The sequence below is a fragment of the Camelus ferus genome, chromosome 17 (genome assembly GCF_009834535.1).
Source record: "Camelus ferus isolate YT-003-E chromosome 17, BCGSAC_Cfer_1.0, whole genome shotgun sequence".
In the NCBI taxonomy this organism is placed as follows: domain Eukaryota; kingdom Metazoa; phylum Chordata; class Mammalia; order Artiodactyla; family Camelidae; genus Camelus; species Camelus ferus.
This window is the reverse complement of record NC_045712.1, coordinates 19849101-19873739: the sequence shown is the minus strand read 5'-3', so window position 1 is coordinate 19873739 and position 24639 is coordinate 19849101. Positions and strand designations below refer to the sequence as shown.

Below are 24639 nucleotides of genomic sequence, written 5' to 3'. Positions count from 1 at the left end.
TCTGAGTTCCCAATGGAATGTGAGAGGCAATGATCTGTGTCCCTTCTTCACCTGCGTCTCAAGACATGAGCATGCTTTGTCCGCCCTTCCCACGGGTTCCCACTGGCTAGAACTCAGTTCTGACCATGCAGATGACTGACATAGCACTTAGAAACAACAGAGCAACAAGACAGAAGGCACCTCAGCCTAAGACTGACTGCACGGAGCACAGGTGCCCTCTCTCCTTGGAACTACTACCTTAGAGAGAATGTTCTTTCTTCTTTAAATCACTTTAAATTTAATAAAACGTTAAATTTAATTGGGCCCTATTTTTAACAGTGTTGTACTATAGTTAAATATTCTCATCAGGGCCCTTCTGAGAGTGGGCTTGGTTATTTGGAACTTGGGACACGCTGTGTCTATGGAGACAGGACAAACTATTATGGGCGATTTCAATTATATGTAGTTTCAAGTAGGTACTCAATCAGAGTTTAATGGATGAAGAGAGGTTAATAAGCATATCATCTCTTCCCACGTGAAGCCTCTCAAGAGCAGAGCATCTGGTATGGAATGAGGAACACTGGGACCCCCAAGTCAGACTTGTGAGCTTCATTCACAGAATGACCACACGGGATGATAAAACACCATCCAAGGGTACATGACACCCACATTTAAGGATTCGAGTCTGTGAGCTTAGGTGCGACAGAGACTAAGAGGCACGGGGGTAGAGACGGAGAAACAGAGCTGGAGTCAGAATATTTCAATGGTGGATGGTGGGGGAGTCCGCGCACTATTCCACCCCATGAGCGTCTGCCTCTGGGTGAGTCTAAGATGTGACTTGGAGGTTCCCTCTCCAGTCTCAGGCACTGCATTCCTCCCAACTCAGGGTGCGGTTTTAGCGTTAAAAGACAGATTCTCTTTGTACATGGCCCTGAACACGAACCAGCTACTTCATTTGTAACCAAAGAAGCAGCTGTCAGTTTCAGTGCTAGAACAAGCTGTGCCGACCATACTGAGGGCTGGTGTGTTGGTCTCCAACCTGGGGCCTCCTAGGCAAAAGTGGGTCCAGGACAGATCTGACATGCTGTGCTGTCTTTACCACCCAGCTCCACTGCATCAGCTGTGTTGGCTGTTGAGCGTCACCCTTGGCCAATCTCCCATCCATCTTCCTCCATCTGCTTCCCTGTGGATCTGGCCTGCCCCCAGATCAAAGCACCATGTGGATAAACTTTCAGATCCAGGTGAGCAGGATCAGACACCTGGGGCCCCTGCACCATGAGGCACTGGACAGGGTCAGTGTTGGAGAGAAGCCCCAGCCTCCAATGCTGCTCTTTTAACTTGCAAAGAGCACACTGTGAGATACTGTTAGCATCTGGGTCCCTGTCTAGGTCCATCTGGATCCACTACTCTGGCTTCCATCAGAGTTTAACTTCCTCAGCTGAGGCACGTGCATTACGGAGGGACCTAGAATGAAGCAAGAGGGAAGATGTGGATCCTGGGAGGAGGAGAGACAGAAGGGTAGTGGGACTTGAACTCAAGAGTCCCAGAGGTGCCACTGCATCCCTGACATGAAGGGAGAGGGGAGAAAGCAGCAGCCCAGACCAGGGTCACATCTGCAGCTGTGAACACAGCAGCCCGCCTCACCTCAGCCTGGAAGCCAACTCTGCTCCACGCAGCCAGCTCTCCCACAGCACAGTAACTGCTGCAAGAGGAGTTGACGCCTACATCACAAATGATGGCAACAGCAGACTCTCCTTGAAGCCACATCTCCTGAGCACCTGTGAGAAGCCTGCCCTCCACGGACCCACTGACTAGTTCTGGGTCAGGGTTTTAGGTTTTTCCCTCCCAATGCTGGAGAAGGTTTTCTGTGAAAGCCATCAAGAAACCACTGCCCTTCAGCCTGTGGCTAGGAGCAGAGACTGGGGGCACCCATCTCTGTACTCCAGCACTGAGGGATGCCCAAGGTGCAGACACGAACATGGATTATCTTATCAAATTCTCACAGCCCCTGGAGGCAGGTACTGCCTCACTCATGACTCGGGAAACCAGGTTAATATTTGTCAAAGGCAATGTAGACAGCAAAATGCAAGGCCAAGACTTGAACTAGACATTTGTCCAGTGGGTCGGTGTTTCTAACCATCATAGTACATATAGTGCAAGGAAAAGCTCAGTAACTGCTGAATGAATGGATGGGTGAACAGATAGTTTCAAAAGCAGTTTCAGGGTTGTGGGGAGACAGTGTCTCTATAAAGCCCTAGAGGGCGTGACCTCACTCACCCTGGATGCCCACCAAGTGAGTGATAGTTTCAGACGCCTCTCAAGACAGCCCCTCAGCCCCTGAACACTCTGAACCCGGCACTGCCAACTGCCGTAGGAGTTTATGTGCTCAGTATTGCTGTCGGTAACCCCCAGAGCCTCGGCTGACTCAGCACCTCCTATTTTCAGGCAGTAACCTCCCGGTGCTCACACAGAGGCTCCTCTCTCCCTCCACAGCCCTGCAGGGAAGGCAGGATCACACCCATTTCCGGAGCTCGCAGAAGCAGTGATTAGCTTGCGATTAAGGCCACTGCGCTTATGTGAGGGCAGTTTTCAAACTCTGAGGAGCTGGCTGAACAGCACAGGCCTTTCCCCCACTTCACAAGACCCACCACTCACCTTAGGTAATCAGAAAGTTACACAGGTAAGTGCTGTTCTAACTCTTCAGCCAGAAAGCTCTGTATTAACCTAAAGCTAATCAGTATTTCCTATGCTGGTCACTTCAGTGGAAGAGGAACCCAAATTCTCCCCAACTGGAAACTGGCACCACTGCTTCCCCCTTCCTCCCCTCAGCCAGCTGGATCAGCAGCAGCTTCCTCCAAGGTGTCCACTGACACCAAATCTTGCTAATTCTTAATTGAAAAGTACCTCTTCTCAGGAAGACCAAGAGTTGGTGAGGACGTGAAGCAACCAGAACTCTCACAAACAGAACTGGTGGGGGCATAAATCGGTCCAATCGCCCAGGAAGATGGTGGCAATATCCACTCAATCTGCATTTGCTCCTAGGTCCATACACGCACCAAGACACATTTTACAAAATGTTCTCAGTAGTATTATGCATAACAGCCCCGTACTAGTTGCCTACTGTTAAGACAAATAATCACAAGCTGAGTGGCCTAAAGCAACATAAATTTGTCACCGTACAATTCTGAGGTCAGAAATGGGTCAGCAGGGCTGCATTCCTTCTGGAAGCTCTAGAGGAGACAAAACCGTTCCCTCACCTTCTCCAGCATCTGGAGAGCACCTGCATCCCTTGGCTCATGGCCCCTTCCTCCATTTCAGAGCCCCCAGTGTAGCACCTTCAAATCTCTCTCTCGTCTCACCTCTGCCTCCATTGTCACATCTCATTCTCTGAACCAGACCCTCCTGTATCCCACTTACAAAGGTCCTTGTGACTACACTGGGCCCATCCAGATAATTCAAGATCATCTCCCCAAGCCAAGAATCTTATTTTATCGCATCTACAAAGTCCCTTTGCCACATAAAATAACAAAGTCACCATTATTACCAGTGAATGTAGCTGTGACCAGGGATAAGGTCATGGATATCTTTTGGGGGCTATTCTATGGCTTACCTTCAGCCCCAAACCAGAAGGGACCCAAATGCTCATCAACAGTAAAATGAATGAAATAAAAGGTGGTAATTCACAGTGGATAAGAACATGTGATCTACAGCTACATGCAGCAAGGATGACTCTCACAAGACAACACTGAGCCAATGACACCAGCACAAGAGCACTTGCTGTCTGAATGCGTCTGTAGAAAGGGCAGAACCAGGTAAAACTACCCCAGCCGTCAGCGAGCAGGATGACAGCTGCAGTGACAGAGTAGTGGCTGGATGAGGGCATGAGGGAGCCCCTGGGGTGCTGGCAAGGTTCAGTTTCTTAACATGGGTGCTGCTTACACAGGTGAGTTCAGTTTGTGAAACTCCGTCAAGCTGTACAGGTATGATCCATGCCCTTTTCTGTAGGTACATTATGCTTCATTAAGGAGCTTTAGGAATTTTTATAACAACCCTTTTGTCTCTTCAACAGTTTCCCCCGACTCTACCCAAGCTCTCCACAGTCCTCTCAGAAAATAAGGCTGCTGCTTGTTTGTTTTCTATAAATCAATGTAGCCACGCTAAATTTCACAACTTTGCTTCCTACAATTGGACATCAATAGTCATGAAAATGCAATCAATGCATTTATAACTAAAGAAGAAGAGGGGAGGAGAAGCAGGAGAAGCAAAAAAAGCAACAGCAGCGTCTGCCTCTCTCGTCCATCTCCACTCCACATACATGTGTAGTTTCAGCTCTGGATGGAGCAGACTCCAGCTGACCTCACCACCCCCCATCCTGCCAAGAGCTGTCCACCAGACGGACCTGGAATATTCCCCTGACCTCAGCCGCACCGTCCTTCCTCTGTCTCTCCTTCAGCCCTTTCACACACCTGACTCCCTCATGGACACGCCCACTGACACACCACCATCTCCCTCCAGGAACCCCCTCCCAAACTTCTGTAGGACTCATGATACAAACCACAGCATTTGCACTTACTTGCTACTGTCAAGGATTAACCGTGACTAGTAACAAGAGCCTTAGTCTAATCTCCCCAAACAAACTGCAAACTCTCAAGAATGGAAATCAGGTCTTGCACATTCAATTCCCCTCCTAGTTCTGACTGCGTATAAATGGATAATGCTAATTAGCAATAACTACTAATAATACAACTGCCTTTGCTCAGCACCTAACGTGCATAAGGGTCAAAGTTCCTCAAGCATTAGTTCATTTCTTCTTCTCTTACAATGGTCCCTCTTTTGAATAGGAGGAAACTGAGGCACAGAATGGCTAATTAACTTACCAAAGGTTCCGAAAGTCATCACAAGAGGATGGGATTTGAACCCATGCAATCTGATTCCAGAGCTTATGCTCTCGACTCAGACCCTATTCTGCTTCCATAAGGCCCCACCCAAGTTGAGTTAGGTGTATAGTTGGTGTTTAATTAGTACATTGACATACTTGATCTCAAAAAAAAAAAAAAAGATATACTTAGAAAAAATAATCTTCACAAGCACACAAAGAGCAAATCAAGACTCTTCACCAAATAAGATCATTTCAGCTTCAGATTTCAAAATAGAACACAACTCCTGGAGAGATTTGCAAAAGCACCTTATTTTCCTCGCTCTGCATCACACTTGGCTTTGCGGGGCTTTACAAACATTTATCAGAAAACAACAGTCAGGGTTTGTCCTCCAGGCTTTCATCAAACCAGGGAGAGAGCTGGATACATTTTTTCTTTTTTTGTCCACCAATCTCAGGGTCAAAGCCACAGTCAGAGTTAAAGGCAGGCTAGACAACTGGGGCTGTGACCACAACGCCTCAAGCCACCTGCCCTAGATGACCTCACCTCTACGGTGGCCAAAAAATGTGCCCCAGAGGCCTTGAGTAAAAACAAGGCCATCACCCCCGAGGACTGCTGTGGCCAGAGATAAACTGAACCAGAGATAATGACACTGAAAGCCGTGCCCTCGCAGGGACATCGCTTGGTGGCCCATGGTGCTGGCAGCCAGCTCAAGACCGTGCCATCCCTCCCCTTGATGCCTGCCCCACGGTTAGATACCAAAAAGTGCTCTGTCCGGTGTGGACACAGCGTGCACCCGAGCCGTCTGCTCACCCCCGTCCTCCCCAGACTGGCTCGCAGCAGCTGCATGGAGACAGATGAAAGTGCCCGTGCCCAGGGCGCTCAGACTGCTTCTGAGGAGAGATGTGGCTGAAGGTTGAGGAGGGCTGTAGCTACATCTGTACCACTAGCAGTTTCACAAGAACAGAAAGGTGTTGATGCATTTGGGGCTTACTAAAATTGTCTCAAAGCTTAAAAAAAAAAAAAACACTGATCATTACAGCACAGTGTGATAAGCAGAATTGGAGAGATGCGTTGTCACAAGGGGAGCAGCACCCACGCCTGAGGGAACCGCGGATGGGATCTCCTCTCAGCGGGTTCTACTTTCTGCGCTAGATGAGACAATGGGCACCGAGTGCCCAGCCAAGAAAACGTACTCAGTTAGTAGTTAGTGTCATCTATTTTTTTGTGTGTTTTTACTCCATCCTTCCTGGAAGCCAGACATTGTGAGTTCTCAGGTGAGATGAGGGAAAAATCTGGAAATGTGGTCCCTACAACTACCCTCAGAAAGGCATTCTGTAAACTCAACCACTCTGTTCCCACAGGCTTTCCCAGGGCCCCCCAGTGACTCCCTGGTGCTCCTGCCGCACTCCCCCTTCACCCAAACCCCACCAATACATGCACATGTCTCCCTGACTGCACCCGGGGCAGTGATGCCCCAGCTGTGAGCACACATGGACAAGACAATGTTTGGTGAACGAATGAACAAACTCAGCCAACTGCACTTATCCACTCTCACGAAAGATGACACAAACCTGGTGCAGAATCAGGGCAGCTCAGAGGCCATTACCATGCAGCTGAAGAAATAAAGTGGCCCTCATGGGGGGCTGGCCACCCCAGAATCACAGAAAAATGAGGCTCCAAGAGGCAAAACCCCCCAGTACCCACCTGAGTCTTTCAGTCACTCTATCAAAGGGAGATGTATGTTGGGGACCCAAGGACTCAGGTATTATTCTATTTCTAGACACAATGCCAAAATGCCCCAATGATGAGACAGATGCAACAGGCTAGTGCCACGATCGCACATGCTCCAACAAATATTCTGGACTCCTCTCCTGCCAGGCAGCCTTCAGATTCAGCAGTTAGCTCTCCACATGGCTTAATGACATGGAGAGGCCAAGCTGAGGGTGCCCCAGCAGTGGGAACAGTCCCGGTTCTCACTGCATGTGTAAAGGCTGCGTGGCCACCATCACATGCTCCTTTGGGGAGACAGAGAGAGGAGGTTAGGTCAGTCCTCAGGTCTCAAGATAAGTCTCAGTCTTCCCAGTGGAAGATCAGATCCCAGGTCACTGAATGAGAGCTTGGTGGGGATACCACCAGCGGTCAAGTCCTGTCCAGCTCCTAGCTGCCTGTCCTCTGGCCAAAGCATGTTCCAGTTTCAACCAGGGCATCTCCTGTCCTATGTGATCCATAAGCCAGGGTTCCTGGGTAAGTTCTCATACTATAAAATAGTTTCAATACAACAAAAGAAGTTTGAAAAACCTTGCTCTTTACAAAACCACTACCACCTGCCTGCTCTCTCTAAGTCTTTCCAATGATGTCTTTAGTGGACACTCAGCATGTTTTTGTTGATGGACGGAGAGCATGCTCATCCATTCACAGAAGCTCCAAAGGTCAGGGGGAGTAAGACACAGTGGTCAGAACAGCCTGGGGTCTCTCATCTGTGCTGCTCACTGTAAGATGGACATTGCCCAAGCAGAGTCCATCCAAGGCAGGGCAGGCAGGCTACCCAGGGATCTGGGAACCATGTCATCACTGTCTTCCATTCCCCCACCTCAAGGCAATGGTGATGGCAGCCTTCCCATGGGCCAGGTAGGTACCCTGCAGAGGGCTTCAAATGCTTGATCCAATTTGACCCTCTCAGCAATGTTGTAAGGTAAGGACTCTTACCTCCTTCTTACAGATGAGGAAACTGAGGCACAGAAGGGTTGAAGTAGCTTTCCTTGGTCCCCAGAGCTAGTGAGTGGAAGAACCAGGGCATCAGCATAAAAACAAGGATGCTTGTCTCCACCGCACACCCCTCAACAGAAGTCCAAAAGGGAGATGACAGTTGTAAAATGGCTCTAGAAAAGGCCTTGTGCCAGTGTTCCCGACTGGGGATAAAACTGGATTCCTTGGGCAGGGAAAGATGTTCTGACCTGATCCTTCACCAACTAGGGCATTTATTAAAGTGAACTTTGTCGAATGGACACATCACACTCAGTAACTCAGCTCAAGGATGGCAATCCCTGTGCCTCGCCATCATTCATTACCTCCAAAAGCTTACATACTTTATGCTCAGAGAGTGCTTCAAAACACCTGCCCAAAAAAGGGTGATCTCTCTGAGAAGCCCAACTATAAATAACGTCTCATGAAATTGTATGTAGCCAGCCACTTGAAGACAATTTAAAATTCACTGGAATCAAGACATATCAAGGACCTACTCTGTATCAGCATTGAGTCACACTAGAACCCCATGAGATGCACATGATTAACCACATTTTACAGAGAAGGAAACCAACTCTAGCTTAAGCAGCTTGGCCAAGCTCCAACAGCTAGAAGTGGACCACAGGGACTGAACAGCTGGATCTGTCTGACTCCTGGATCTAGGCCTCTGATTTCCCACATCCCATAGGCTCTGGCACCTGAGTAAACATGCAGTCCGATTCCCCTAGAAAACTCTCTGGCTCATTCTTAGCTCCATCTCTGTGCTCTGACCCCAGGTGTCTGCTGAGAAAAGCCTTGCAAAGGAGAGGACCAATCGCAGCCTCTGACACTGGCGGGCAAATTTCAAAGTCAATGGGAAAATCCTGCAGAGTCCAGAATTCCCCGGGAAAGCCCCTTGGGACGGTGCATCCTGGCGAGGGACGCCCCCTCCCTCAAAGAGCCCAGTGCTGCGTGTTCAGCCGCACTCCAGGTCAAGTCGCCTGTCAGGGCAGAGGGAACACACTCACCTACTATAGCCCTCAGACTCTCAGGGGCACACAGGATGTGGGGCCAGCTTGGGCGACCTGCAGATTCACCACCCCAATCTCCCCAACTCCAGAACATACACAAACTTAAGTGGAGCAGCAGGATTCAATGGTTATTTCTTTTTTCTAAGAGCTTCTAGTTTAGTTAACATAAGTCAAAGGCAAGAGAGATGTGATTCCAGGATGCCATAATTCCACAATAACGTGATGTTCCACAAGCTGCTAAAAGATATACATTGTAAATGATGAAAACATTCACAGTACAGATAACCAGTTGAGGCCTTGAGTTCTGATGTTAAGACCGTGTGGACTCTAATTTGACCTCTGCCACTTGGCTGCTAGGAGAGCCTGGAAAGGGCTGCTCTGTACCTCGGTTTCCTGAACTATAAAACAGGGTGGTAATGTTGTCAAATCTATGAGGCTTTTGTGGAGATTCAATGAAACCGTGCCAGCAAGGAGCCCAGCACAGTGCCTCACAAAGGCTGGTGTCTGCTTCCCTTCATAAGAAACAAAAAGATGAGAAAGCAGAGGGCCTCGGTGAGAGGCTGACAACTTGTCGGAGGTCCCACAGTGAGTGAGTCCAGAGTGTGTCCAGAGTGAGTCCACGCTGTCGTCAGCGCTGTGGGTCTCAGGGAGCTAGATGTAAGAGACGGGGTCTCTGCTGGAATGGGGTGAGTCCAGGGCAGCTGGGTTAAAGGGCCTGGGAGGCAGAACCCGAAGCTTCAGAGCCCAAATGCTGAGAAAACAGGAGGATGAAAAGAACGGGGAAGAGCACTTTCAGAGAATATAAAAATACCCAGTGAGGAACCACTCCAGACTTGCCCAGAAAGTAAGACTGTGCAAGCACAGAGACCTCAGGAGGCAGTAAACTGGTCACCTCAGCTGCAGTCACAAAGAAAGTGACTTGAGTGACAGTCACCCCGGATGCGCCTTTGAGTGCACCATCCCTCCTGCCTGCCCAGACTCGCAGAAGCTGTCCGCCCACCCAGCTCCCTTCTCTCCAGCCCCAGAGGCTGGGACCTGGATCTGCTTTGCAAGATCCCTTCCAGGATTCCAGATCCCTGCCCTGCCCTTCCCCTCCGAGGGGCACACACCCACAACGCACACCAGAAATGACAATGAGGTGTGAGCAATCAGCACTGGTCCAGCCAAGTCACGTGTCCAGCACCAGCCCGGCTCTGCTGGCTGCTGAACCTTCACCCACTGCTGGGGCGGAGAATCAACCAGGGAGGTGAATCAACCAGGGAGGCGCTTCTGACACTGGAATGGGACCTCTATCCCTAAGCAGGCTTGCACAGGTCAAGAGCAAGACTGCACCTTCTACAAAACCCATCTGGAAGTTTGCAGGTGGCAGGAAGATGGGAGTGAAGGAGGACCCTTCTGCTTGGTTATAATCATTCCTCTGTGTCCAGGGAAAGGCAGACAACGGAAAGGGCAGGTGTTTCCGGATACAAAGCCTGGCACTTGAGCCCTGTGCTCTGCTGGGCTGAGAGCAGCTGTTCCCCATCGCCCTGTCCAAGGGCTGGCAGGGAGAATGAGACCACAAACCAAAGCAAACTGGGAAACACAGACCCCCAAGTCATTAGTGCATCAGCTATGATAAAGACACTTGCCCTTCTGCAATTTTGGCGCAGCAGCAGAGGGACACTCAAGCTCAAAACAGCCAGGCATTTTAATTCCTGCTGATTGTAGGAGGGGAGCAGCTGCTGCCACTACCCAGAAACCACACCTGGTGGCCAGGCACCAAGAAAACCAACCTCGCCCAACAGGGCGGGATGTGCCAGGGCCTGTGGCTGAGGCCAACGGCCCTGTGTTTCCCTGACAGAGTCATAGGATGTCGGAGCCAGGAGGACGCACAGTGCTCAGAAACCACAGGTGTCCCGATGGAGCGGGACACAGAATCGTCCACGCACAGATCAGGCTCGCCTGGCTCCGGCCTTCTGAATCAGAATCACCGAAGCTGGGCCTGGAATCTGCACTTTAAAGAGACACCACAACCACCACCCACCCCCATGATGACTCTGAGGCAGCCAGCCCTGCACTGGGCTGCTCTAGAAACTGGATCAGCCCAGCCTGCTGGGTATATATGTGCGAGACCGAGACCACAGAGTTGTTGATGGTTCATTCATTCCAGGAGCATCTACCCAGGGCCACACAGGGGACCAGCTCAGAGAAGACACAGTTCCTGCCCTACCGGGAGCAGCTGGGTGCACCTGGGGAACTTCTCAGAAATGCAGATGTCCAGGCTCCACCGCCTGTGATTCAGGTTCTGAGGGACTCAGAATCCAGCAAGAAAGTGGAAGCAAGGCCTGACAAGAAGAGGAATCTGGAAACCGAGGCTAGGCAGGCAATTCTGACAGAGAAGCTAGGTCTGCAGAGGCTGAGTGTGGCTTCATGGCACAAGGGAGGGAAAGATTTGCACCAACCCAGCCCCCGCCACGGGCCAGCCCTTGACTACTGTTAGCACCACATGTTCACCGCAACCCTACAGGGGCACTGGCCTAGTCCCCATCTTACAGATGAGAACAGTGAGGCTCAGGGTGTGGTGAAATGCCTTGCCTGAGGTCCCAAGGCCAGTAAGTGCCAGGGCTGGGATGTGAACACCTGGCAGCTGGAGAACTTGCACTTTTCACTGTCATCCCCTCCTCCTCCTGAGTCCCAGGCTCGGGGAAGAACAGCTCTACCTACCCACACTGACAAGTGTCCTTGACCTTTCTCTCTTCTTACCCTTTATGTACAATCAGTGACTAAGGCCTGACCCCCTTCTCTCCAACTTGACTGCCAACACCACTTTAACACCTCATCATGGTCACCATCATGGTCCGTGGTATTTAAAATATGAGCCCAGCAGCCAGGTCAGTACCCAGACTAATCTTCTACAAGAGCTTTTCACAGGCCTGAAGATACAAATCTCCCTCCCAAGTTTGCCCTGGGGCCTTCCCACAGAGCATCCCCCAGTCCCCACTGGCTCTCTAACTTCTTCCAGCTCAAAGCCTCTAATGACTGAACAGGACTATCAGTTCTCTGCAGAAGGCCAGGCCACAGAGCAGGGGCAGCTCTGTCCAGCCCAGAGCTGAGCCCTGGGCACACAGGAAGGGTATATGTGGTGGTGGGTGGGTGGTGGTTAGTCACGACTGAGCACAGGACTTTGCAGCTTGTCTGAGGCCCATGTATAGTAGCAGCAGAAAGGCCAGGAACTGGACAGACAGGCCCACACCAGACCAGGAAGGGGAAGCTGTTAACAGCACAAAAAGGAGCTGGGATGTAAGTCTGGCAGCTGAGGAGGCTCCTGGAAGCAAGGGAGTAATATGATCAAATTCACGTTCACACACTATTGATGCAGTGATTGTCATTTTCTCTCATCTCTTTGAAAGGCAATCTGCCAAGAGCTACCAAAATTTAAAATCTGCCTGCCTGTTGACCCAGCAATTCCAAGTCTACCAAGGATACTCATTGCAGGGTCCTTTCATATTAGCAAAAAAACTGGCCTAACTGGTCAACTGGAGAAAAAGCCACAGGAGACAACTCCACAATCCTTCTTTCCATTCTTTGGAGCTGGGCGTGTTTTAGAATTCACAATGTTTGCATTTTAGAAAGGTAATACCAAGTACGTACAGTATGTTACGTAAAACCCCAGCAGGGTCAGGCATGGCATCCAGTCAAGTGTGTAAATACTTCTGCAGCTGAACTTGTGACTATTTCTGCTACGTACTATAAATAGCCTCCTATTAACTCAGGTCAGGTTTGGTCATCAAATGAGCGTGCACCCAACTTTTTAAAAAGCATGTAGTTTCTTGATCGCATAACTGTCGAGGAGGGATGGAGGACCTGTGGTCAGGTGATGGAATAATAAAAATAGAAAGCCACTGAACATGCCCTGAGCCCCAGTGTGGGCAGGTAAGCTCCAGGTGCTTCCCACAATGATGCACTGAGCCCACCATGGGCCCAGACACCCTTTACTGTCCTAGTCTGTCTAAACACTCCTCACTGTCACCACCACCATAACCACCACCATCACCACCACCGCTAACATCCATTGAGTGCTGTGTACCAGGCACTGTCCTAGGTGCTTTACATTCATTACCTCACTGAATCCATGCAACAACCCAAAGGTGCTACTGTTACTATTCTCACCTTATCCAGATTCGTCCCTAATTCATCCTCTATCATCCAGTAAAGAAACAGAAGCATGGCAGGACAGAGCGACTTGCCCAAGGCCGCCAGCCACTGCACTGTCCTCGGTGGTGACAGTGTGTGAGCATGAGCTGCCACCTGTCCCTGGTACAAGTTCATGCCTGGTAACCCAGGCATTCTGGCTCTGGAGTATAGTATACTCATAACCCCTACATGTTCCTCATCTTCACTTGGTAAAGTGCCTTAAGATTTTTATAGAACATGGCAGGCCACAAACATAAATAGATAAAAGCCAAACCAGGCTGGCATTCAGATCCACAACCAGGGTGCTTATTCTGATCCCAAACAGCCAGGCCTGGGTTGGAAAGACACAAGCAAGGGCACCCAAGCACAGAGCCAGGGATCCTCTGGGGAAACCCAGCCCAGGGAACCTCAGGTCATTCAGCTTGGGGATCCGCCCCAGCAGACCCACTGGGCTGCCCTGGGCAATCTACATAACAGGCTGTAATTTGTTGTTGAGGATCATCCCAGGGTGTGGGTGCTGAGTGATGAGACAGAGGCAGGTTCCACCTCCTGGCTGGATCCCCTCCAGTTTATCCAGTAACACCAACCACCACCGCCATTTAATCCTTGGCTTCAGGTAAAGCCAGCGGACAGGCAGGTTCCCTCCCCTTCCAAGTTAGGACATTACAGGGAGTCCGAGGAAAGCACCAGATAGATGTACCCATCGTTTAAACAGCACCACAATTAAGTAAGGCCACCCTCCCTCCCAAGCGCTGACCGTTTCTGCAAAATAAGGAGCAGGCCCGGAGCTGGTGGCGGCTACTGCTCCCATGCTGCAGGGCAGATAGTGAGATGGGTGAGGACGAGGGGGAACACACAGAAGCACCAGGGCAGGGCAAACTCCCGCCTCTTACTGGCTCCATCCTTGCCTCCCCTCCATCCTGCCCTGGCCTCTGACATTGTTTCAGCTACCCAACCTTCATCCTCTCAGGACTCTGGAAAAAGACTACCATGTATTTTTATTTTCCCAATGTATACATAGTAAAATAGTTTGTGACATACATAAGCTATACAAATCTTATGTGTACAATTCAATAATATTTCTGGATACTTATATTCCCATGCAATCACCAACCAAATCAAAATATAAAACATTTCCAGCCCCCTAGGTTTCTTCATGTCCCTCCCAGTTAATGCCCTACACAAAGGCTCTTTTTCACTGCTGAGTGTTCTCCATTGTTGTATGGATATACCACAGTTTGCTTATCCAGATGGCTGTTAGTGGGCATTTGGGTTGTTTCCATCATTTGGAAATTATGGATAAAGATGCTGTGATCATCTATGTACAAGTCTCTGGGCTCTCATAGGCACTCATTTCTCCTGGGTATATACCTAGGTGTGGAATTGCTGCCCCATGGGTAGGCATATGCTTAGCTTGGGTAGACACTGTCAGAACAATTTTCCAAAGTGTTTGTGCCAATTCATACTCCCACTAGCAGTGTATGAGAGTTCCAGTTGCTGCATGTCTTTACCAACACTTTCGTGTCTTTTTTTATTTTAGCCATTCTGGATGGATATATAGTGGTATTTTGTTGTGGTTGAAATTTTCTGATGACTACTGAGGTTAAGTACCTTTCTATATGTTAATTGGTCATTTGGAATCCTCTTTAGTGATATGCTTGCTTAAGACTTTTGTCTTTTTAAAACTAGGTTGTCTGTTTCTCATTGGTTTGCAGAAGTTCTTTATATATTCTGGATATGAATCCTTTGTTGGACATATGTATTTCAAATATTTTCTCCCAGACTGCAGCTTGCTTTTTCACTCTCTTAATGGTGTCTTTTGATAAAGAGTTCTTAATTTAATGAAGTCCAATTTATAAAGTTTTTCTTCATGGCAGTGCTTTTTGTGTCTTGTTAGAGAAACCTGTGCCTAGCCTAATTTGATACAGATATTCTTCTTTATTATCTTTAAGAAGCTCCATTGATTTGTCTTCCACATTTAGGTCCTTGACTCATCTCAAGTTATTTTTATACATGGTAAAAGTTAGGTGATTGGGGTGTCCTTTCTGGGTAAAGTTCTGTCAGCTGTGACCACAAACCAGACACACAAGAAGGACCAATCTCTGCCACCTCCAGAGGAAGACACAGCTTCCAAGACACCCTCGTCCTTTACCTGGATTCTGCAAAAGCATCTAATTCCACCTCACCTCCTGCAACCCAACAGGATTCAGATGTATACGTCCTTATCGTTTGAGAGCCCAAACCTTACAAACTACTCTCATCTCAAATGAAGCTTCCACAACTTCCCATAAGACCATTTTGACAATCGCACATGGGTCAAAATCCTTTTAAAATGCAAAATGATTAAGTAGGACTATGCATAGTGACCATGTAAAATAGCACCTGGCTGTCAGATTTGCTGGGTGCCCAGTGTCTGCATCTATGGGCTGGGAGTTAGGGAGGCCACAGGATATGACCAGACATAGCCCCTGTAGTCACTGTGCTCACAGCCTGGGGAAGAGAATAAGAAAAAATGGGAGAAGAGAAAGCAAACAGGGAGAAGTACCAAGAGAAGGCCTCCCTTGCCACATTTGAGCCAAGAACTACATATGGAAAGGAGCCGGCCCTGAAAAGAGCAGGAGTAAGAGATTCTGGACAAGAGAAATGGCGTCTGCAAAGGCTGAGAAAGAACAGGGACTGGGATCTTGCTAGAAGGGTTGACAGGGTGTGGCAGTATCTGTAGGTAAAGATAGGAAAAAGTTTGGGCTTTTTTCTAACCAGAATCAGAATGCATTGGCACCACAAAAGCTCTAAGAGGATGAAAGGCATTCAGTCAACTGGTCTCCTTTGAAATCCTTCTATCACAGCGTGGTTCACGCAGGCAAAGAACCACAAACTCCTCTCAGTCTTGACTGTGTTTGCACACAAATGCACAGGTGAGTGCACACACGTGCATACACACACACACACACACACACACACACCTGCCCCCTTGGTGCCACCTCAAGCTGAGGACCCTTAGTTCCTCCTCCAGTCCCAGGTGGGATGGGGTCCACACTGCAGACTTTTGCATCCCAGCTGGCGATTTCTCAGCACTTATTATCACAACTGTAATTTTACTTACATTCATGTGACTATTTGATTCATCTCTGTTTCCTGAATGAGCCTATCTGTTGACTCCAAAGAGGCGGAGTCTGAGCCTGTCTCAGCCACCAAGGTCTCCCCAGCACCTCGCACATGGCCTGATGCAAGGTTTAAGGGCTCAATATTAATATATTTTAACTTTTTTGGGTGTGAAATTTCAAATATATACAAAAGTAGAAAGAGTGTGCCCATCATTCAACTTCAATGGGCAACTCATTCCTAATCTTTCTTCTTCTATACCCTGCCAGTGGAGTAAACCTCAGCCATCACATCACCTGTTGAATGAATGTGTGAATGAATGTCTCCTACTGTAATGCACAAAAATAGGTGCTTAATTTTTACTCGTTGATTTTGCTGTTGACATTAGACAGACAGGGAAAAGTTGAGGATGGGCCACCAAAATGAGTCAGTATGCCACCAAGTTAACAACTTTGATAAAATTTCAGGAGAGCTTGATAAAAAATTTCAGGAGATGAGATTTAAACTTTTGGCTAAAATGAACTTCCTTTCCCCCATATTCATGGGGCTTTAATTTTTCAGTCCTGTCCTTATCATTGCCACATTCATTAAGAAGTGACCACAAGCAGGGAAAGGTTACATATTTCCCACAATCCCTTTCAAATAAAAATCCTGAAAGAGCAAGTTTCTTTCCATAAAATAAGGCATGTGGCCTTTTACACACAGAAAAACAATGCCTTGAAAATGAATATTACAGCTTGCTTCCTCCAGGGGCAAACTATATTACACCTATTTTATCTACTGTAACATTTATGGTAGCTTGTTCTACATGAGCCTGGTCCTTTTGAAAAGCCACTACAGTTTTACAAACATTGGACAGAACTGTCATCATGAATGTGGTATTCCCAGTATCTCGTACAGTGAGTAGCACTTGGTATTCAGTGGATTTGTTTAATGTCATCCATTCTTCCAAGTCCCAAAGGTACCAATAAGAATAACTTGAAATGCTAAAATGTAATCATATTGAATGATTTTTTTGTTGTAAAATATACTTATTAACTATATTTTCCAACTTCCTTCATAAACACAAAGGAAAAAATGCTAAAGCTGTCTTTAAACCTAAGACCTAGAGATAAGTCACATTTTGGAGTCTAATCTTCCATGAGTGTGTACGTGTGTTTACGTGTCGGCATGGTTACATGTCCAGGCTCCTGAATCTCTGCCATTCGCTGCCTGTGTGGCCTGAGGCAAATTGCTTCACCCCCATAGGCCCATTTTCTCTTCTGTAAAGTGGGACTGATAAGACTAGCCGACAGGGTGAGACCAAGACTTAAAGAAGATGTAGTGTATGGAGCCCTGAGCCCAGGACTGGCACACAAGTGTTCAGTCAGTGTAGCTGCTGTTACTGTGTTTCCAAAAAGAAGCTGCTGAAGAACTCTGGACGACTTTTAGGCTCTGCTGGGGAGCTTTTCCAATGGCCTGCACAGAAGTGGGTGCACCTGCCTCCACCCCCAGCAGGGAAGCCGACTCAGAGAACCGGAGGGGGCACGCAGCTGGAGCAAGCTCCCAGCAGCAGCGGCCTCTGAGTCACAGCCCAGCCACATCCCTTTGTTCCCCGCGGGGTGAGCTGTGACTCACACGGGCCCCAGTCCTGGGCTGGGCCCAACTGAACCTGGGACTGGACTGACCTGCCCACAGTCACTAAGAACGCTCTTTTGAACACTCTCCTTGTCCATCATCTTTCACCCTCCAGCCTGGTGATCTGCTCATGCCACGCCAGATCCCAGCTGCGAGTATCAGACCTTACAGGGACCCTCTGAGCTGCCGGGTAGTTTACACCATCGCCGCCGCCGCCACTTCTTTTTCGGTTCTGTGCCTGTTTTCTCACTGTGTTTCACTCCATTTTGATTTAACTTCAACCTGGAACGAAAAAGTCCAGGAGATCCGCTATAGGATTCACTCCCTCAAACTCCTCTTACAATTTTTTTATTGTAGTAAAATATGCACAACATGAAATTTACTATTTTAACCATTTTAAGTGTACAATTCAGTGGCACTAAAGTACATTGACAATGTTGTACAACTATCACCACTATCATTTCCAAAACTTTTTCATCACCCCAAACAGAAGCTCTATACTCATTAAACAAAAACTCCCCACCCTGCCCTTCCCCTGGCCCTGGGTAACCTCTACCCTACTTTCTGTCTATATGAATTTGCCTATTCTAGGTACTGCGTATAAATGGAATCACACAATATTTGTCCTTTTGTGTCTGGCTTATTTCACTTAGCATAATGTTTTGAAGGTTCATCCATGTTGTGGCGTGTGTCAGAATGTCCTTCCTTTCTATGGCTGAGTAATATTCCATTGTATGTATACACCATATTTTGTCTGTCCACTCATCTGCCAATGGACTCTTGAGTGGTTCCCACTTTCTGGTTACTGTGAGTAACACTGCTATAAATATGGGTGTGCAAGCATCTGTTTGAGTCCCTGCTTTCAATTCTTTCAGGCATATACACAGGAGTGGAACTGCTAGATCATATGGTACTTCTGTGTTTAACTCCTCTGATACACTTTTAAGAGTTGGACATCATAACACAGCAGCTGCCACAGCTAATGCTCAGTGAGCATTCTCTTCACTCTGGGTTACATATCATTCTAAAGACTTTTTGTGTATTGTCTCATTTAGTCCTCAAAACAATTCCCTCTGGTGGGGCATTCTTATTCTCATCCCCATTTACAGACAAAGAAACTGGGGTTACGCCAATCAGATGGCAGTGCCAGCATCTGAATCCAGGCAGATGCTTTCACATGTTCTCCAGGTGTGACAAAAAATCAAGCTGTTTTGCCAACATGCATTTTCTGCCCTGAACAGAAAATCTGCCTTACCCAGATCTCTGATACCTTTCCTTACTCTGGACTAAGGAATAACTTTCTTAAAAATGGGAAAGGAGAGGATGTTCCACTGAGTGGGATTAATCTAGACTCACTCCTTGCAGTGAGAGAGCCCACTTCATTAAGATGGATGAAAAAGGGGAATCTGTTGGAAGGATATTGGAACAGTTTGGTGCAGTGACTGGCTCCAAAGACGACGTGCCCAACCCTCTCCTCACACTGTTGCCACCCGACACTCCCCCAGGGCCCCATCCCTACTGCTCTGGACTCAGGTGCTTCTGAGCATCTTCTCTGCCACTTCTGAGTCAGGGTGATCCAAGGGAAGCCCACGGCCTGTCCTGGCTGGGCCTACATGCAGCCCTGGGCTGATCACCACAGCTGGGGGAGAGGGGTGGAACGGTGATGGACCCAGCCTAGGCCAAAGCCCCACCTCAGGCTCAGGAGAACTGGGACTCCTTCCAGAGGGGAGGGAGGGAGGCAGGGCAAATCCAAGCAAACACCCACTGTGGTGTAATTTACAAGAGCAACAAGAGTAACACTAAACAAAACAAGGCTGAGTAAAATTGCTGCATCCACTCAGTGAAACATTATGTAGCTGTTTAACAAGGAATCATGAAGATATGCAGCAACTTAAAAAAAAAAAAAGAGTCTTAGGGAAGAATGCCTGGTGGGAAAAGACCAGATACACACACACACACACACACACACACACACACACACACACACACACTTACTTACATGTAACAATTTGCAGGTAAGAAAAAAACATAGGCAAGAATTATATCATAAAGGAGGAATTATAAATGGCTTTTAATCTCTATTTTCCAAACTTTCATTTATTGGTTCAACAAATATTTACTTAGTGTCTACTAGGTGCCAGGCGAAGTGCTAAGGATATGGCAGGGAACAAAACAAAAGAAAAACCCAGCCCTTGTGGAATTTACATTCTAGTAGGGGAGGCAGAAAACAAATAAGGTGAATAAGCAAACTACACCCTCTATTGCATTACAACAGGAGTAAAGAGAAAAAGTAGCTCAAGGACGGCAGAGAGGAGTGTTGAGGGTAGCGCTGACAGTTTAGATATGATGGTCAGGGAAGGTGATATCTGAGTAAAGGCTGCAGGAAGTGAGGGACCAAGTTATGCCAAAGTCAGAAGAAAGGCATTTCAGGCAGGGGGAATAGTGAGTACAAAGACCCTGAGGCATCCAAGTAGGGGAGATTATTGAGGCTGATGTGGCTGGAGCGGGGTCAGGAGAAGAGGAGCAACCTAAGGGAGAAGGTGGAGAGGAAATGCAGCCAGATCCCGGGGGTCTTGTAGGCCACTGTAAGGACTTCAGCTTTTGCTATAAGATGAGAGCCCTTGGAGGGTTTTGAGCAAAATAGGTGGGAATCTACCCATCCCTTCAGAAGGATCCCTCTGGCTTTGAACTGAGAACAAGTCGGAAGGAGGGAAGGAGAGAAACTGGGGGAGATTCCTGCAGTCTTTCAGGTGAGGGGGAGAGGCGCCTTGGACAAGGGTGGTAAGCAATGACCACATTCTAGGTATATTTTGATAGCACACACAGTGGGATTTTCTTATAAGTGTGAGGATGAGAGCTACAAGAGTCAAAGATGGCACCCCAGTTTTTAGGTTTGAGCAATCAGAAGGATGGAGTTGCTGTAAACTGAGATGTGGAAAGAGGACCAGCGTCCTGGAAGCCAGGTAAAGAGTGAACTTCAAGGAAGAAAAAATTATCCACTATGTCAAACACTTCTGGTAGCCAGGCAGGATTGGGCCAGAGAATGGGCCATTGGGATAAGAAACATGACAGTCACAGAAGATCTGTCAAGAGATGTTCATGAGGGGAACCCAGCCTTGCTTGGAGTAATGGGTTCAAAAGAGAATGGATGGCAGCATTATTCACAAGAGCCAAAAGTGGTAGCAACCCAAAGATCCTCAACAGACGAATGGATAAACAAAATGTGGTCTATAAATACAATGGAATATTATTCAGCCTTTAAAAAGGAAGGAAATTCTGACAATGTGAAAGAACATTTAAGACATTATACTAAAGGAAATAAGCCAGTCACCAAAAAACAGACAAATACTGTCTTACTTGTATTGATTCCACTTATACATGACATCTAGAGTAGTTCATTCATAGAGACAGAAAGTAGAATGGTGGTTAACAGGGGCTGGGGAGAGGGAGAAATGGAGAACTATCATTCAATGTACATAGAGTTTCAGTTCTGCAAGGTGAAAAAAGGAGATTGTTGCACAACAATGTGAATATACTTAACACTACAGAACCGGACACTTAAAAATGGTTGGGATGGTAAATTTTATCCTATGTGTAGTTTATCACAATTTTTTTTAAAAGAATGAGAGAGCATGAGAGGCACAAATTAGAGTCAGCAAGTCTAGACCATCCTTTCAAGAAGTTCTGCTATAAACTGAAAAGAAGTCGGGGGTGTAAATGGAGGGAGAAGGTGGATAGGTTTTTTCCCTTAAGTTTGGAAAAATAGAGGCATGTCTGTGTGCTTATGGGACAGATTCAGTGGACAGTGTTCTTGAATGTTTAAACTTTCAAAATAAAAGCTTAACAAAAAAAGATGAAATTGAAACTATAATAAATTTAATGTTATCCAGCTACTATGTTCTCACATACAGCCTAAGCTCCCACCCAGACAGCCCCAAATACCAACAGTTCCTGTGGCGAGTGACCCACGGGACACCACAGTTATGTGGTAGCTTGTGGCTCAGGAATGGGGGGCAAAATCTTCCAAGTTTAGGCTGAGACACAGATGCTGCATTAGCACACACAGCCCTTGGATAAATCCACTGAACAAGCATCCACTAGTTGCAAATAAATGGCCCTGTTTACTTAGGGCTATGAACTCTCAGGTTTCTGATCTAAAAGTGAAATGTAAGAAAAATCCATTCAACTCAAGGCAAGAAAATCTGAGCCACCCCCATCCCCAACCCATCTGCCAACCCATGCTGCTCCTCTGTAATTGCCAAGGATGCCAAGGATGGCCTTATTTTGCAGTCAACCATGGGAGAGAGGGTTCTTTCTAAAACGTTCTCCTGTTTGTAACAGTATCCCACTCCTGATTCCCACTGCCTCTTTCCTTTCTTCTCAACAACTTCAAACAGTATTTTATCCCCTGTAATACTTATCTTTTAAGTGTCAACTTGGCTAGACCCTAATGCTCAGATTTTGGTCAAACATCATTCTAGGTGTTTCTGTGAAGGTACAGGATTTTTTTTTTTTTTTAGGTGAAATTAACATTTAAATCAATAGACTCTGAGTAAAACAGATTGGTCTACACAGTATGGGTGGGTCTCATCCAGTCAAAGGCCTTACCAGAACAAAGCCTAACAGCCACTAGCAAGAAGGAATTCTACCAGCAGATGGCCCTTGGAATCAAACTGCAACACTTCCTTCAGTCTCCAGCTTGCCAGCCTGCTCTGCAGATTTTGAACTCACCAAGCCTCCACAATCACATAGAGGAATCACCAGTTCCTTAAAATAAATCTCTCTCTTTCTCTCTCCTCTCTCTCTTGCTCTCATTCTCTCTCTGTATACGTGAGATAGATAGATAGATAGATAGATAGATAGATAGATAGATAGATAGAGAGACAGATATTACATCTTGTATAATGTTATATAATACATACTATGCGTCATACATCACTATACATTGGATACATTAAACATTGTTATATATTGTATATGTTTGTATAATATATTATATACTCTGTTGATTTTGTTTCCCCAGAGAACCGTGATACACCCCCAAAACAACTGACTTCCCATCAGAAATCATCTCTTATGACCTGTACTTGCATAAAACTTCAAGTCATCAGATGATTTAAAAGAAACAAAAACAAAAAACCCACAAAATACAGCAAACTTAGGAAGAATAACATCTTTCTATATTTTGATCAAAGCTATCATAGTGGATACACTGATTTTTATTGAAGTATAGTCAGTCTACTATGCTGCATCAATTTCTAGTGTACAGCACATTTCATATTTTTTTCACTGTAAACTACTACAAGATATCGAATATAATTCCTGCGCTATACAGTATAAACTTCTTTATCTATTTTATGTATACCCATCAGTATCTGCAAATCTCAAACTCCCAATTTATTCCTTCCCACCCCCTTACCCGCTGGTAACCATAAGATTGTTTTTTATGTCTGTCTGTTTCTGTTTTATAAATAAGTTCATTTGTCTTTTTTTTTTTTTAGATTCCACATATGAGTGATATCATATGGTATTTTTCTTTCTTTCTGGCTTACTTCACTTAGAATGACATTCTCCAGGGTGGTCCATGTCGCTGCAAGTGTCATTATTTTATTATTTTTATGGTTGAGTAATATTCCATTGTATAAATATACCACATCTTCTTTCTACAGTCATCTGTTGATGGACATTTAGGTTGTTTCCATGTCTTGGCTATTGTAAATAGTGCTGCTATGTATCTTTTTGAATTAAGGTTCCCTCTGGATATATGCCCAGGAGTGGGATTGCTGGATCATATGTTAAGTCCGTTTTCAGTCTTTAGAGGAATTTCCATATTGTTTTCCACAATGGCTACACCAAACTGCATTCCCACCAACAGTGGTTACACTAATTTTTAAACACAACTATAGGTCATACAAGTGGTAATAATTTTGTATCCATTCTGTGGATACTTTTTTCAATGTATAACAACTCTTTAGCATATTAAGTTACACCCTACTCCTTTACACTTTTAACAGTACTCAGTCTTTCTGGGTTCAAGCCCAGCTCCACTACTCACCTGGTAGTATGACACTGGGCAAGTTACCTCCCTGTGCCTCAGTTTCCCTCCATGAGGTTGCTGTGAGAATTAAATGAGATAGTACATGTAAAACCCATAGTAAATTGTCTAGTACAGTGTTTTTCAAACAGTAGGTTTTGACCCACTAGTGAAATAAATTTAGTGGGTCTCACAACCATCATTTTTTAAAAAAGCATAAGTTCATTAATGTAGAAAAGAATTATCAGAGGATGCCAGACATACATAGGGTAAGTGTTGATTCACCAAACTTGTTTCAGATACATGCGTACATGCGCACGCACACACACTCACACAGAGCAGGTTACAGTCTAGATTTATTTCTTACAATGGGTCACAGTCAAGAACAAATGTGAAAAGCTAGACTCTACCGTATAGTAAGCGCTCAACAAAATTTGGTAGCATCATCATTATTATCTCATTCTAACAGACAATATAACTTTCTTTATTAGCATAATAAAATGGAGCTGCTAACATTGGTATCAATTCTACCACTCATTCCCTGCAGTGTGATTCAAGAGTCACTCCACCTCCCTAAATTAACTTGCCAAGTCTCTCTCCTCAAAGGACTCAGGCAGTCATTTAAATATTTTCTGACTCACAATGCTGGCCAAGGATTAGTGAGGCCCTGCCCAGCCCAGAACACATGAAATATGAGTGATCTGTTAAGAAAACCACTTGAGTCTGCAAGACTGCACAGGGCCTTTGTAAAATTAAAGCCATGCTGGAGAGAAACAGTTCCCCCACCCCCTGGGAGACGTGTCAGAGAGAGAGGTTACACAAGGTCAGCTAAGCTGCACCTTCTGAGACTGAGGCCTCAGCTCTGTAACATGCTTCCTTGTTTTGGGGTTGGGTTATGTCATTGTGTTTTTCCCCAAACTTTCCAGGCGCATATGCATGTGCACACACCCCTCACTGAAGAATGAAATGAAATCCCTACGAACTGTTCTAACAGCTTAGGTAAAGGAAATCTGTTAAACCAAAGGAGCATATGTTTTGAAGATCTCAAAATAATTTCTATTGCATATAAGTTTTTCCTCCAGAAACAAACTAAAAACTCAGC

General features: G+C 46.4%; 1 protein-coding gene across 4 annotated transcripts in view; it reads right to left on the bottom strand.

Moving 5' to 3' along the window:
• The window catches only part of ARHGEF3 (Rho guanine nucleotide exchange factor 3), a 294208-nt gene that overhangs the window by 245965 nt on the left and 23604 nt on the right, over positions 1 to 24639 (bottom strand). Inside the window, exon 1 of one of the 4 annotated variants that reach the window (XM_032458234.1) lies at positions 17554 to 17780. The exons of 2 other annotated variants lie outside the window; for them this stretch is intronic. In XM_032458234.1, coding sequence (XP_032314125.1) covers positions 17554 to 17604 — 51 coding nt within the window. In that variant the 5' untranslated portion in view covers positions 17605 to 17780. Of the gene's footprint in view, positions 1 to 17553; positions 17781 to 24639 lie in introns of those variants that run through there. One more of the 4 variants, XM_006184835.3, reaches the window with a different exon arrangement.